We start from the raw sequence: 14,385 nt of genomic DNA, 5'->3' as shown, positions 1-14,385 counted from the left end.
GAAAAAAAGAGTAGTTGATGAATGCCTTCGAAGTACAGTAAAAGTATATATTCATTCCCTTAGGCTTTGTGGTATATAGTCTCTTAAAAATACACTGTAAGTTGTCAAGACCCTTCTGCTGTATGATATGTATCACACGCATCCATTGAAATCTGTGCAACAAGAACAGAGCACTTGGGATGCTTACGCTTCAGAAAACAATAGCATTTAAAATGTCTGTTTGTATTTAAACTATACATAACATTTTTGAAAAAATCTGTTTGAAAGTATCAGAATTATTTTGCTGGAGTTTCTGCTGCAATAAGATGAAAACATCTCTTCTCAAGTTAGTATTTTTTCCTTCTATCCTAACCTATATTACAATAACATACACACCCCCATTCAGTGTTTCTGTCTTACCAAAACGAGGGGATTATCTTCAACCAAATCAGCATTTTCTTGTAATAAACTTGTTAGAGCATTTTTATCTCCTTTTCAAAACCATCAGTCCTGATACAGTGTTGTTGAAGTATTTTTACTTCACTGGTAAATAAAAATTCATTAGTTCTTAGTTCTATGTTCCAGTTGCTTACACAGATATCCTTAGCTAACTTAAGTTGGTATCATAACCCTACTGTAAATACAAACTTCTACACATGAGTAAATATACAGATTAACCTTTTCCAGACACTACTTGTAGATTTTAAAGCAGCAGTGACATTCCAAAGCAGTTAAGCACATGCAGTGACTTGTTATTGGGTCTTTGTCACCAACTGTGTTGTTCTTTCTACTAGCACTAAAATTCTATATTAACCACCTCCTCTCTCGGTACCTTAACCAAGGCAGCACTACGTACCGTACCGACAAGGGTGTATCACACGGGTGAACCTGGGTCGGCAGGTAACTTGTACCTCTAACTTTGAAAACATTTGGCAAGCACATCTTCCAGAGTGCAAAGCTGTATTGTAAGTTCTTTGCATTATTCTTAAATACACCTGCAAGGGCTTTATGGAAGCAAAGGTGTGTGCTATTTAAATGTTGATTTTAGAAGTATAGTTCCTTTTCTTCCAAGAATTGCTCTAACCTTCAACATGCATTTAACTATAACAAAAAGAGCTTACCCTAAGCATATTAGCATGCTCCATCAACCTTCTCATTCAGTATTTTTTCTAAGTCCCTTTCTCCTAAAAGCCTTCCCAAACAGAAATTTCAGTAGTCCTCTCAGTCTGCCAGCTGTAAGATCCACTTTCTCCCAGTACCCTGGAGACTTCTCAGATGATCAGTTCCTCACTTCCTTCTGTGGTGGAGATCTGCACAAGTCTTCCTAAAACTCTTTAACATCGTATGGGCTGGGCTTTTCACCACACTTCAGGCAAGAAGCTGGAGGTGTTCCAAGTCTAGCTGAAAATATAGGAGGAATGTGCAGAACAGCTTTACCCAAACTGGGTTGCAGCCACCATGCTAGGGTTAATGGTATCTGTGAGAAAGGGAGGTCCTGGCACGCTCTCTCTTGTGAAAGACTGTTTTTGAAAGGCTGAATTTATTAATTTCTCATGAAAAATCAAAATTGCAATCTACAATTTCTTCTGCTCATTACTCCTTAAGGTGGAGCATTAGTTATGTATTTGAGAGTATGCCTTTTGCAGACACGGTATTAGAGACTTAAGCTCTTTATTTACTGTATCTGGAAGCCCTGGTAAGCCAAGACTTCTACAGTATTTCACATTTTATTTTTCTGAGCCACAGCTTAGGATCAGGTGGCAGTTAAGTCACTTAAGGTTATTTAAATGCATCTAAAATGTTGCTTAATAATTCAGAACCAGTTTGCTCTGTTTAGAGTATTAAGATTTTTTAAATCCTTTTAATTAACCAATTTCAACAGCAGTTTAAATAAACAGAAACAAAAAATCTGTCTCCCTTGAAAGGGCAGAAAATAAATTTAACTCAAATTGCATGTCAATTTAAATTAGGTATGATCAGCATTTCAGTAAATTTAGGGCCAGACAATTCTTAATATTATATGGGATTATAGAGTAAGATATTCCTCCAAACCCAAATGCGATCATTCATTCCTGAGCTCTGGCAGGAGTAATCCTCTTTGACTCTCACAGTGGTAAAAATAACACCACAGGATAGTAAGTTTTGCTGCAGCACTCAGCATACGTGGTCGTCTGAGCAGGTAACTATCCTCTGATGTTCTCGGAAAGGTAATGTTAGAGCATGATCCCTATATTGCTATGCCAGGTAGTTTGGCAATTTTGTATATCAGTTCTAGAAGCCATTCTTTGTAAGGATTATTCTGCATTTCACCCAGTGCAAACTACTTCCTTCAAATAACCTACTTTTAAATTCATTAGGTGGTGTTTAAACTCTTTAAATAGTTCATGAAAGAGTTATATGTCCAGGACCATCTCTGGCTTTTAACATTCTTTCCCCTAATCATCATCTTGATAGAAAGACGGAAGAAACATGTTATTGTGAGAAAGGATTCATGCAGTGTCATGGTTATACCCAACAGCACTTTTAGTAACTTCACATAAATCAGGAAAGTAGCTTGGATATCTGTCTTACGGCAAAGGAGGATTTCAGATGACTGAAATATTTTTCTGATATGTTCAAAAAAATTGAGAATGTTTTTGTAAGTTCAGGGAAAATTTAACATGTGATCCATATAATTTTTCCAGTCATTTCAGTTACTGATACTTATATTTCCTACTACATAAAAGAGTACTTATCTGTTTTAATTCACAGAATTTAATTTTTTTCAGGTCAATGTAGATTTGATGGTAGCATGTGTTTATCAACTCTGATCTAGTTTACACAAGGCCACAGCCACCTACAAAGGTAGATGTCCCTCCTCTTGTCATTTACAACTGTCCTTAAGTCAATAGTACCTGCCCTTGTCTTTCCTCTGTTTTCAGGATACATTGTTATTTTATTTATTCAAGCAGTTATGTTTAGTTTAGTTAAGACACTGAGAAGTTGCCTAAGCAAATTGGCCATACCAGACTAGCATATTCCCATGCCTCTTTTAGAAACAAGATTTCTGATCATTCTTCCTGATGACTTGTAACAGTAGAACAATTAGACTGATGAACCTTGAGCACAAGAGGAATGGACCATGTATCACTGCAGCCAGAACGCCAAAGCATTTGCAGCCCAGAGGTTTTATTGCTTTTAATAGGTTTGTTGTTCTCAAAGAATAGAACCATAGAATCATTTTGGTTGTAAAGGACCTTTAAGATCATCAAGTCCAACCATTAACCTAGCACGACCAAGTCCACCACTAAACCACGTTCATACGTCTTTATAATACCTCTGGGGATGGTGACTCCACCACTTCCCTGGGCAGTGTGTTCCAATATTTGACAACCCTTTGGGTGAGGAAATTTTTCCTGATATTGAATCTAAACCTCCCCTGGCACAACTTGAGACCATTTCCTTTTGTCCTATCGCTTGTTACTTGGGAGAAAAGACCAACACCCACCTCGCTACAACCTCCTTTCAGGTAGTTGTAGAGAGCAATAAGGTCTCCCCTCAGCCTCCTTTTCTCCAGACCAAACAACCCCAGTTCCCTCAGCCGCTCCTCGTAGGACTTGTGCTCTAAACCCTTCACCAGCTTCGTTGCCCTTCTTTGGACTCGCTCCAGCACCTCAATGTCTTTCTCGTAGTGTGGGGCCCAGAACTGGACAACAGTACTCAAGGTGTGGCCTCACCAGTGCCGAGTACAGGAGGATGATCACTTCCCTAGTCCTGCTGACCACACTATTTCTCATACAAGGCAGGATGCCGTTGGCCTTCTTGGCCACCTGGGCACACTGCTGGCTCATGTTCAGCCGGCCATCGATCAACACCCCCCGGTCCTTTTCCCACCAGGCAGCTTTCCAGCCACTCCTCCCCAAGCCTGTAGCGTTGCATAGGGTTGTTGTGAATCAAGTGCAAGACCCAGCACAGTCTTTCGGTCAGCACCTACAGAGGGAGCAGGTGATATTCTTGCCTTACTGAAGTCAATGGCAGAACTTCAGAGAATATTGAGTAGATTTTGCTTCTTGAAATGTGATGTTTAGTTTTGTGGAAATATAATTTCCATATAGGTAGTCAAAAATTCTGTAAGTATTACAGAAAGATTTTTCATAATGTTTTCTTCCAAGAAAGACAGACTCAATCTGTCTTTTCAGACCTGGTGTCTTTGCATAAGTAACTATGATATCCAAAGAGAAACATAAAAGCCCTTCATGTTTCAAGTCACTGAAAGGAGATGGAAGGAATGTCTTCCTCATGTCATAGATGTAAGCTTATTCTAAAAAGAAATAGAATTACAGTCTATAGGTCAGTATAGTTTCTGATCTCTATAACAACTCTATTTGAATACAGGGAATGTTTAACCAATTTCAGGAAATAGGTGTGCATTTCAGATGAGCTATTTTACTTAAGAGTCACTAAAGTAAGCAAGCATTCACCACAACACTGAATACTCAATGCGGTATGTGAACTCTCAGTTGAGTCATACTCAATCGTTAACCCAATGACTAGTGCCAACCACGTGATTAATACATTCCACCCAAGCACATCCCTCAAACCAGAAGTGTTCTTTTATTCAGCACTGCCCTATTTTACAAAACATTTATTTCAGGGGAGGCGCGTTATTGTTCACAGGAAGATGCCTTAGTTAAGCCGCAGAGCTTTGCTGTTGCTTATGGCATTATCCAGCATAAACTGGGCCTAAGATACTTTATACTTTTTCCCCAGGATTTATGCTTAATGTCAATTTTTTGTGTTTTTTCCCCCTCATAGGAAGAAAATTTAATGCTAAAATACCAATAAAGAGCCTTTGTAATAGTATGACAGTAAGAATGCTGCGTCTGGTTACCAGAAAATTTAATGATCTCCTGCTGTTCTGGTAATTGCATAAGTAATACATCAGATTAAATTACCAAAGCACTCTTAGGCGCGCTTTTTATTCTATTTACCTATCTACCAATCACAATGTTATACTGTAGATATCATTGTGGTATCTGAATATCTTAATCCTTTGAACTTGTGATAAAAATCCTTTTGGATTGTTTTTCCATGCAGTTATAATTAAATGCCCATGCATCCAATCCTGGGTCATTCTCCTGTGAGTGAGTGTGTTCATATCCATTCCCCTTTGGGATGTATGCAAAGCAAAGTTTTTGCAGTTCATCTGGAGTGCTGAATCTATTTATATTTTTCAAACTTCCAGAAGATGTGGCTCTTTGCTTCCTTTCAGCTTTCATCAGTATCCACAGTGAAAGCTATAGTATTTCTGGGGACATGATCTTTCTTCTCTGTAGCTAGCACATTTTAAAATGATTAAATACATGAGTAATTGTTAGTTCAATGTAAGCACACTGGCAGCAGTGACCACAAGTAACGGACTGTTTTGCTCCTCGGCAGAGCAGAGAGGATGCTTAACATACGCATGCTCTCATCTGTAAATGTAGGTATTTAAACCTTTTCTCCTCTCAGCAAGAAAACTGGAAGTAAATAGTGTGAAGGAGTGGGTGATGGAGCTCTTCTGCCTGCAGGTCCTTTGTCGAGAAAAGACTCTTTCTGGGGTATTCTGTCACCTTCTCTTTTTCCAAGAAACCCCAGAAAAAATTCCTAAATAGATCAAAGATTTCAAACCAGAAGGAAGGAAGGGAGGGAGGAAAGCAGAAAATCTGAGGAGACCTTTACAGCACCTTCTTCTTCCCTGAAAATCTGAAATCCTCAGATTTTTTTAATTTACTGTCTAAAAAGACAAGTAATGCAAGTCAGGTTTATAAGCCTTCACTGATTAAAATCTATCCAGCAGATTCTTTTCTGATATAAAGTATGTTAAGTCAACGAAAATTTACACTATGTAAAGATTGGTGGCATCTCGGGTATCTCAGAGCTGCACGGCTTTTCTAAGAAAGTGGAAGGCATGCTTAAAGTACAGGATATAACTATTTTCTGTTTTATCAACATCTGTTACTTTGCTTAGTAAACATGTTTTTAAAATATGCTTAATCTAAAATACTGTTTTGAGAAAAAACTCTTCAGAGAAATTAGATAATAAGAGCATGACATCTGGATTAAAGCTTTGTACTCAGAACAAGACTAGAAGTCTCTTACTATGATATATTTTTCCTTATTTGTGATGGCTTTATTCAATTCAGATGTAAATGATCTCCAAGTTTATTCAGCTAAACCAGATTTAATTGCATATATTTCTAGAAAGTAACCCTACTTTTGTTTGTTGCTCAAGTTGAGCATATTATCCGTATGACCCACAGATATTTCAATAGGTAGAAAGGATTCACTGTATTTGTTTGTGTGTCATTCTGAACATATAGGTTTTTTTAAACAGATCTGGTACTTTACCAGGTGTGCCTTTAAGTAATTTCTATTGCATTTATACTTTAGGAGGATTAGGAAAGAGAGTAAAAGAACTCTTTGTCCGTTAGATTCATTAAATGTATTCATGCGTGTGTAAGTGGTATAGAGGCTGTGCTACTCGGGAATCAGATCCTTCTCCTAGGGTGTAGAGAAAGGTGAAGGGTGTGATATTTACTGCTTGTGTAAGTGTCATAATAATTATGTATTCGATTCTTTACTTTTAAATGACCTTCCTGGGCATTAAGCCATTTTTTTGTATTTATCTTTTCCCTGCGGAGTTAGGGAGGGTAAGGAACCACACCTTTGAAATGGTAAAAGTACAGCTGTTCAGGATGTGAATGTGTAATAGAACAGATAGGTCAGCAAAGGTGAAGATAGAAATAATACAAAATTTGTTCTAGAATGAAAAAGACTTTGCTACAAAAATGTATTAAAATATTGTTTAAACTAGTATTAATTTTCATTATTGGGTCATTAAAAAACCCAAGGAATTTCTTCAGAATGAAGTATAAGTAGCTACTACATTCTTACAAGAGAATTTACAGGAGTTAACATTACTGCCCTTTGGTTTTGCACATCTTAAATCGTTCAAGCTTCAAAGTGCTGCAGAAATACTTCAGACCAACTAGACAGTGCTTAGTGGAAATAATTACCACAGAATTCATTTGAACAAATACCTGGTAAAATAATGAATTTCCTGCGCACCAAACCGACATCAGTTATATAACGAAGCTCTTCACGTTAAAAGATGAAGTCTTGGCTCCAGTGCACCAAAGCATAAGGTCCTGTAGAAGTGTATCCCCGTAGCTGGAAGAAAAGTACTGTTTTACCAACTTAAATGTATTTCATTGAAAGTGAGACATTTTATAGCTCAGTGGCAAGATCTCACACTGATAGAAATAAGGTCCCGTTAACCACCCTGGTCATATTGCTAGAAAGTCTTCCCTCCAGAGAGGGGAGTGTTAAAGTTTGCACAGAAAGTCATTTGCCTGAAGATGAAGACTCTCAGGGCACTATCTGCTTTGGCTTTGGGACAGCCCTGAATGCGCAGGCATCTTATTCTACAGAATTCTGTGAGCCTGAATATTAGGAATTTTGCTGTCACTTGAGTTATACTCTCTTAGCATCTGAACATTGTGTCCTTCCTCTGCCACCCTCCTCACTATGTAAATTTGGAACAGCTCAGAGCCTCTTTTTAAGGGGTTTTTGTTTACATTTCATTATAAAGTACTTACCTTAGCAAAACCACAAAATATATTTTAAAAATACATTCACCTTATTAGCTGGTATCACCATGTGATGTGTGAGTGGACTCTTAGAATGCATACATGTGACTGGTAGAAAGTCAGATGTTGTAGGACTTCAATTATAGAGAAACACTATGCTTTTGGCATTTGTTTAGGCTGTTAACAAATGCTGAATGCTTAATGTGGTGAAGTTTGCAACCTTGATCATGAAAGCATTGATTTCACCACATGGGTACCTATGTAATCTCATTGAGTTCAACAGGATCAAATCAGATTCAGTACATAAACACATGCTGAAATGATTTCCTGTGTAATTGCCAACAATATAAAAAAAAAAATCTTTAAATAATAAAGATGTAGGGGTTTTGAACAACATAACTTACATAATGTGCCGGGCTGTTTTGAGAAGAGCGCCATACAACGACACCAGAGCAAAGGAATGTCAGCACTGAAGTGGACTCCAGAATTTATCCTACTCGTAACGAAACAAGGTACACAGATTTAAATACGAAGGTATTTTAATACTTTGCATTATTAAATAATCCACATATATTTAAGTGAATAAAATTCATTAGAACACTACATTGGACACACACCTTTGTGGGCTACAGCTCTTCCAGGGTCCTTTGATCTCTATTATAGATCATTCTTTGGTATCTAATTCTGTTTTAAAATACTGTAAGTTACAAAGCATCTTAGGTCTTGTATTTCATATATTTACAAGAGAAGTCATTTCTTTTGGTAGGAGGCATGTTCATTAATAAGGCTTCTATTCTTTGTAGTAAACACCATATTTACAAACCACAAATAACAAAGTAGAAGCTGCAGAAGGGTTATGGTGTGATAATTAAGTACAATGGCGACCCATATGAACAGAAAATGCCAAGGAGCTAAAACAAAGCAACAACAGCTTTGTTTGTTGACAGATGTAGGAGCCATATTGTTAGTTAATTGGGTAATGGTGTAAACATTTGCAAACTCTGCTGTCCCTCAGTGAATTAAGCAGCACACTGAAATTATGGTGAAAAGCTGCACAGTCCTTTTTCTGCAGGTACTCCACAATGCTTTTACCTAACCTTCTAAGTATGAAGACATTGAGGAAGGGACATCATGTGTTGTTAATATTTAAGGTACTTGAAGTTTGCAAACCTTAGAGTTTAGACTAGGATATGTATCTTGAATTACACTTAAGTGAATAATAGGTTTCCATATGGTTACAGTCTGGAAGATTGTGTTCATTGCCTAGGCTTGCTTTTCAGATTTTTTTTTCCAAATATAGAAGAGACTTGTTCCGTCTTTCCTAGCTTTTCTTGCAAAAAAAAGGTTGCCAGATTTGAAAATAGAGAGGACTAATTAGATACTGGCTTTAACTGAAAAGAAGGAAAATTGCCTCTCAGGTGCACAATATCTCATGTGCTATGAATTGCAGAGACCCCTTATTTACCTCGTTTTCTGTGCCTGTGTGCATTAATGGACTGTAGCAGAATAACAAAACATTAAAAAATGCAACAGGATACTTAATTAGCATATTTCTGTAATCACAAACTTAAATGCACTACTTTGGCTGTTTTTTACATAACAGGTTTGCTTTCTAAGATAATAACCTTTCAATAATTTAAGCAGCATCTGTGCAGGAATGCATAATTGGACTGTAGATAATAGGAATCTAAAATTGAGTCTGGTTTTTATAAATTATTTTTCTCTTCAGACATTTAGCAATAGCTGACTATGGTACATGAAGTTTAAGAAAATATGTTCCTGCTTTGGGAATCAAAATAATGCATCTGTGTGGGGGTTTTTTTATTCTGTTATTTTTTTTTAATTCTGTTGCAGTCAGAGAGGTGAAATTACATTGATTTAAATGGACTTAGGAACTGATAAGCTTTTAATATTTGTTTAAATAATGAATTTTCTGTAATTATCCAATAAAACAATGGAAATACAAATATATTTTAAGTTTGCCTGATTTAGCTGGAGGGGGAGAAAGAGGAGCAATACTGGTTTTGTTAATTGGTAACAGGATTAGTAAGTTGTGCTTTTAAGAAAAAAATACATTTAGCATTTCTTATTAATTCATAGTATTTGTTGTGCTTGGCACTTAATGTTTTCAAAAACTAATTTTAGAAAGTAGTGGCACAATATGATCATAGATAAAACAAATTTAACTTTGGAAAAAAATGTTTATTGGTATGCATTTGCATTTATACCTATAGCACAAGAATAATCATCTATTATTCACAAGCAAACTTCTGATAACTAGTGTGCTCACACAACAAAATAAACTAAAATAGAATTACCAGGAAAAATAAGTTTAAAAATGGAAGTGAAATATTTCAGAAGATGGTAAGATTAACAGAAATAATGTTCATCTTTCTATATGAAGTTTTGCAGTAGTTTCTGAAGGATGGCAGGCGTTGGCATGTAAACTTGAATGTCTGAAGGACGCTAGGGCCCTTGTCATCATTGTTTTGTCTATATAAATAATTATATTATTTAATATTTACAATTGAATTTTATTTTCGTAGAAGAGATCTATCCTATAGGCAGCAATCTAACTTCTAAATAGAATCCTCAACAGAAGAGTTTCTTGCTGACTGTCAACTGAGAATTGCTTATGTGCCTTAAGTGAAAGTTGGTAATGGGATAGTCAGGATGTTGAGCAGCTTGCAGGGTTTGGTGCTGAGATCCCAATGCTGAGGAATTTTGGCAATAATGGTGCAGATAGTTCCTGTATCATTATTTTCCAAATTGTGTGGCATTTAACTCTCACTGGAATTCTCCTGTATGCCCACCTGCACAAGTGGTAGCCTAAACACCTTTACACATTCAACGAGGAGTCAGGATTTCAGGGAACAATCCTATAATACAAATATACACACATAAGTGTCTACATAAATGATATAACTTATAATATATATATACACACATGCATAATGACTATACACTTCAATAGCTGGGTTGAGATGCAGTTTCACCAGCTGATTAAGCGTCTCGCTGCCAATGAAAGGAGGAGAGCCCTGCTTCCTCCCTTCTGCTTACTGCTTAGTGCTTTTGCTGCTTGGCGTTGACTGGACTTGTGTGTTCACCAGTCAAACCTACTAGCATGACAGAAAAATAACCAAACAAATAGAAGTGGACCGTTTTCTCCCAGCCTAGGGAGAAGGTGGCTGATAAGCATCAAAGTGAGTGAAAATTAGGTGCTTCACATTGTGATTTGGAGCAAGAAAGGGAGTAGGAAAATAAAGGCAGAATAAGTTTCCCCGTTCAATGGGGAGATCATGTTGTCTATGCTGTTTGCGCCATCAGTTTGATTGAAATTTTAGGATACTTATCTGGGACTAGAGTTTTATTTTTCATCTTAACTCATGTGTTCTAGCAATCCTTCCTAAAGGTCTTAACTTTGATAAAACCAGATATATTCACACATTGGGTTATGGTAGAAAACAAGACCTTCTTGGAATTAATGTCATGTATTCTGTTCATTATTATCCTGTTCGTTTTTACTACAAAATAATAATAATAACACACAAAATACAATATATCTTCCTTAATCTGCATCCTAGGAATATTAATACTCACAACTTCAGTTATCACTGACGGAAGGACTCAAAAATCTGCCCTGTGAAGCGAAACAGTTCAAAAAAGTCTACTTACACGTATCTTCTTGTTCTTATCTGTACAGGTGACCCAGCTGGACCCAAATAAATCATTACTGGAGGTAAAACTGTATCCTCAAGAAACCCTTTTCCTAGAGGCAAAAGAATAGATCAAACAAGATTGTAGGACTAATCATCCTTTGACAAGCCAGAGGCACAGCATCGAAAGGAAGACTTCTATCAACGCCACCTTGTCCTATCATCCGACTCAATTCAATGTCACAACTTTGCCTCTTGCAAGAATCCAGAAAAATTGAGAAAACATAGCTACTTAAAGTTCCACATACATGAGTATATGTTTCCAACCTCATTTAAATGAGCAGAGGATAAAATTCTGCTATGAACACTGAACATTATGACTCTGTTGCTCACTTATCATCCAGCTTTTGTTCTAATTAATGCACTGTTAAAATGTGAGTGATTGTTAAGTAGAATTTTTACTCCTCAAATGCCCCTTTTTCACCAAGAAATCTTGGACATTTCTGCCTGTACTTTTGACACTAGGATGCTGTATATTTGATATCTCGCTGAGCCAGTGCTCTCATATATATGCATTTTATTTCTGTGTTTGAATTTCTACTTTGTCAACTAATTTAAAAAGGCAGAAAAAAATAACGGGACATTCTCAGCCATGGAAATTTAACAGTATTATAGTAGAAAGCATATAATTTTTGTTAGTACTTTCTGACTTCTTTGATAAGATGTAAGGTTTTGTTTGAAGAATATAGTTTGACAAATATGCGAGATATTTATTTACTGGTTCTGCTTTGGGTCTCAGTTCTGATTCAGTTTAGGAAGTATTTTCCATTACATTGCAGTGTGTGAAACTGCTTATTGCATGATGTGAATATTTAAATAACATTAGAAAAGGCCAGTACCAGAAACGTGGTATCTTGCCAACACTTCAGGAATCAGCTGATATTGAATATCAGCTGTTAAAAACCTTTCAAATACCAGATACAAAAGTTCTTTATTTCTCATTGTGAAAGAAAGGGTAGTTCCCATTTTAGCAGTTTTCCTTCATTCTGGCACGTTTGTATCCTATTACTCTGCTGTTTTAAAGCACCTTGTTTGTTTCATCAAACAATGAGTATCTTAAGAGGTGGTGTAATAAGAAATCTGCCTTATTATTGCACACTTTGGACATTTTAACAATAGGTTACTGATCCTCTCTCAAATTAATGAAATCCTAGTTCTCTTGTCTGAAATGTATGCACCAGCTACCTGCTATCTGATGTGGAGAAATCTGGTACTTTAAATCTCTCAGCCATAGAATGAGCATACTGAGTCGAAGATCAGAACATACACTTGATGCCAAACCTGCATCAAAACTGGTTTGGTTAATTTTTTTTGCTTTATTTTTTTAATCTCTGGGCTTACAGGATAGTGCACAATAGCATTACAGAATCCTCATCTGCTAAACAAACTTTTTTTTAAAGCCTGGCACATTGTTTTCCACATGTTTATATGTAATTCATAGCTTATCGTAGCAAAATGAGTTCTGATTTGAAACTTTTATACTAAGCAAAAACCAATTGCACACATCTTTTAGTCTTTCTTTTTTCTTTGGAAGGATGGTGATATAAAATTAAATGTATGCCTATTATTAGGGTGTTAGTGAAGCCGATATATTGTTGCCCTCACCAAAAATGCAAATTTCTGAGCGGGGAAAGCCTTATTCTACCTTTTGTAATTCTGTAATTAGTGAGTGCTACATCAGACACTTTTAGAAGTGAAATATCTATGACAAACAAAAGGTTTGGGAGTGTAAGCAAATTCTAATCATTTGCAGTTCACAAGTAAAAGAATTCATAGCCAACAGAAAGATAAATGTATGTGTAATGGAAAGCTGAATACAGACACTTCATTATGAACTTCTGTTTTCTTACCAAAAAAAATCTACTATGTTTATTAAATAAGAAATTAACGTAGGTTGCAAATTGGGGTGATGCTGTTTCTACAAACAATCACAGTAACAGATACAGCAGGATTTTAAAGTGATGCATATCTTTTTTTTTTTCCAATTAGCTCTTCCTTCTAAGCTGGTTGTTGAGGAAAGGAGTTGCTGAAATACTGCTACACAAAGCAAAGCGACCTTTCAGCTAACTTGTTTGTATAATCTGTTCTGTTTAACTTTTGTTTGATCTCATCAAGCTGTTTCTCACTCAACTTTATTTCTGTATTTTGACTATATATTCTTTACTTTGATACTAGTTTCATAAAGTTATTAAATGTGGCTTGAATATTTGTTGAATTTGTTGAAGTCAGTGCTCCCAGGGTTGGTTTGGCCTTTTTTTTTAAACTTTTTTTTTTTTTCCCCATTTTGTTCATGTTGCAGAATACACTGTCATTATCAAAACATTCTGGTGATAATTAACTGCAAGTGTTCAAAGTGGTGGCATTACTACCCTCCGATATAAAGATACCAAGATCAGTATATAGGGATCATCCTACCAAAACATGAACAAGTATGTCACTCTTTAAATAAAACATTTATGATTTTGGTCCTTAAATATTTTGGGCCTGATTTCAAGAAGCAAACATCTAGAGTCACCTTTCCAAATTACACCCTCAATGCAAACCAATCCCTGTGTAGAAACATTAATATTCTATGCCATCGTTTTCTGCTCTCCTGAACCACGGTATTCACTTCACACACTCTGCTGACGTGGTTAATCCTCTTGTCAGTCCACAGACTGATTTTTGTAATTCAGTATTACCCTAAAACTGTAACACTTGCTACAGAGCATATCCCTGATTCTACCTTTTTATCTTCAGGTTTTTCACATTAATGGATTATCATTAATGTGATTAATGCATTAGTTTTAAGTCTTAAGGAATTACTGTTAATGAATGGAATCCTGTACGATGTGTTGGCTTTCAGAGCATTACGGTGAAAGTGGGGCGTGCTCTGGCTTTTGAAGAAACTTCCTGCCTATTGCCGTTGGTGTTCGAAATCGTTAACAGAGAATATGCAGAACACAAGTGTTTGCTCTGTATTCTCTGCATACGCACTCTTAAATTCAGAGTGAGTGCTGAGGGTGTTTCTAATGGAGCTATGTTGGGGGTTTTCTTTATTCTTTTTAATGTAGCAGAAAAGGACTTTGGCTTTCGTAAAC

At 36.3% G+C, this 14,385-nt stretch overlaps 1 protein-coding gene across 2 annotated transcripts in view; it reads left to right on the top strand.

The window, feature by feature from the left end:
- Positions 1–13,511, top strand: part of FAF1 (Fas associated factor 1) — a 173,425-nt gene extending 159,914 nt beyond the window's left edge. For both annotated transcript variants that reach the window (XM_068406641.1, XM_068406642.1), the window contains exon 19: positions 11,293–13,511. In XM_068406641.1, coding sequence (XP_068262742.1) covers positions 11,293–11,376 — 84 coding nt within the window. In that variant the 3' untranslated portion in view covers positions 11,377–13,511. The remainder of the gene's footprint in view (positions 1–11,292) is intronic.
- Positions 13,512–14,385: the final 874 nt, after the last annotated feature.

The sequence above is a fragment of the Nyctibius grandis genome, chromosome 8 (assembly GCF_013368605.1).
Source record: "Nyctibius grandis isolate bNycGra1 chromosome 8, bNycGra1.pri, whole genome shotgun sequence".
NCBI classification, from domain to species: Eukaryota; Metazoa; Chordata; class Aves; order Nyctibiiformes; family Nyctibiidae; genus Nyctibius; species Nyctibius grandis.
This window is presented reverse-complemented; position numbering and strand designations above follow the sequence as displayed.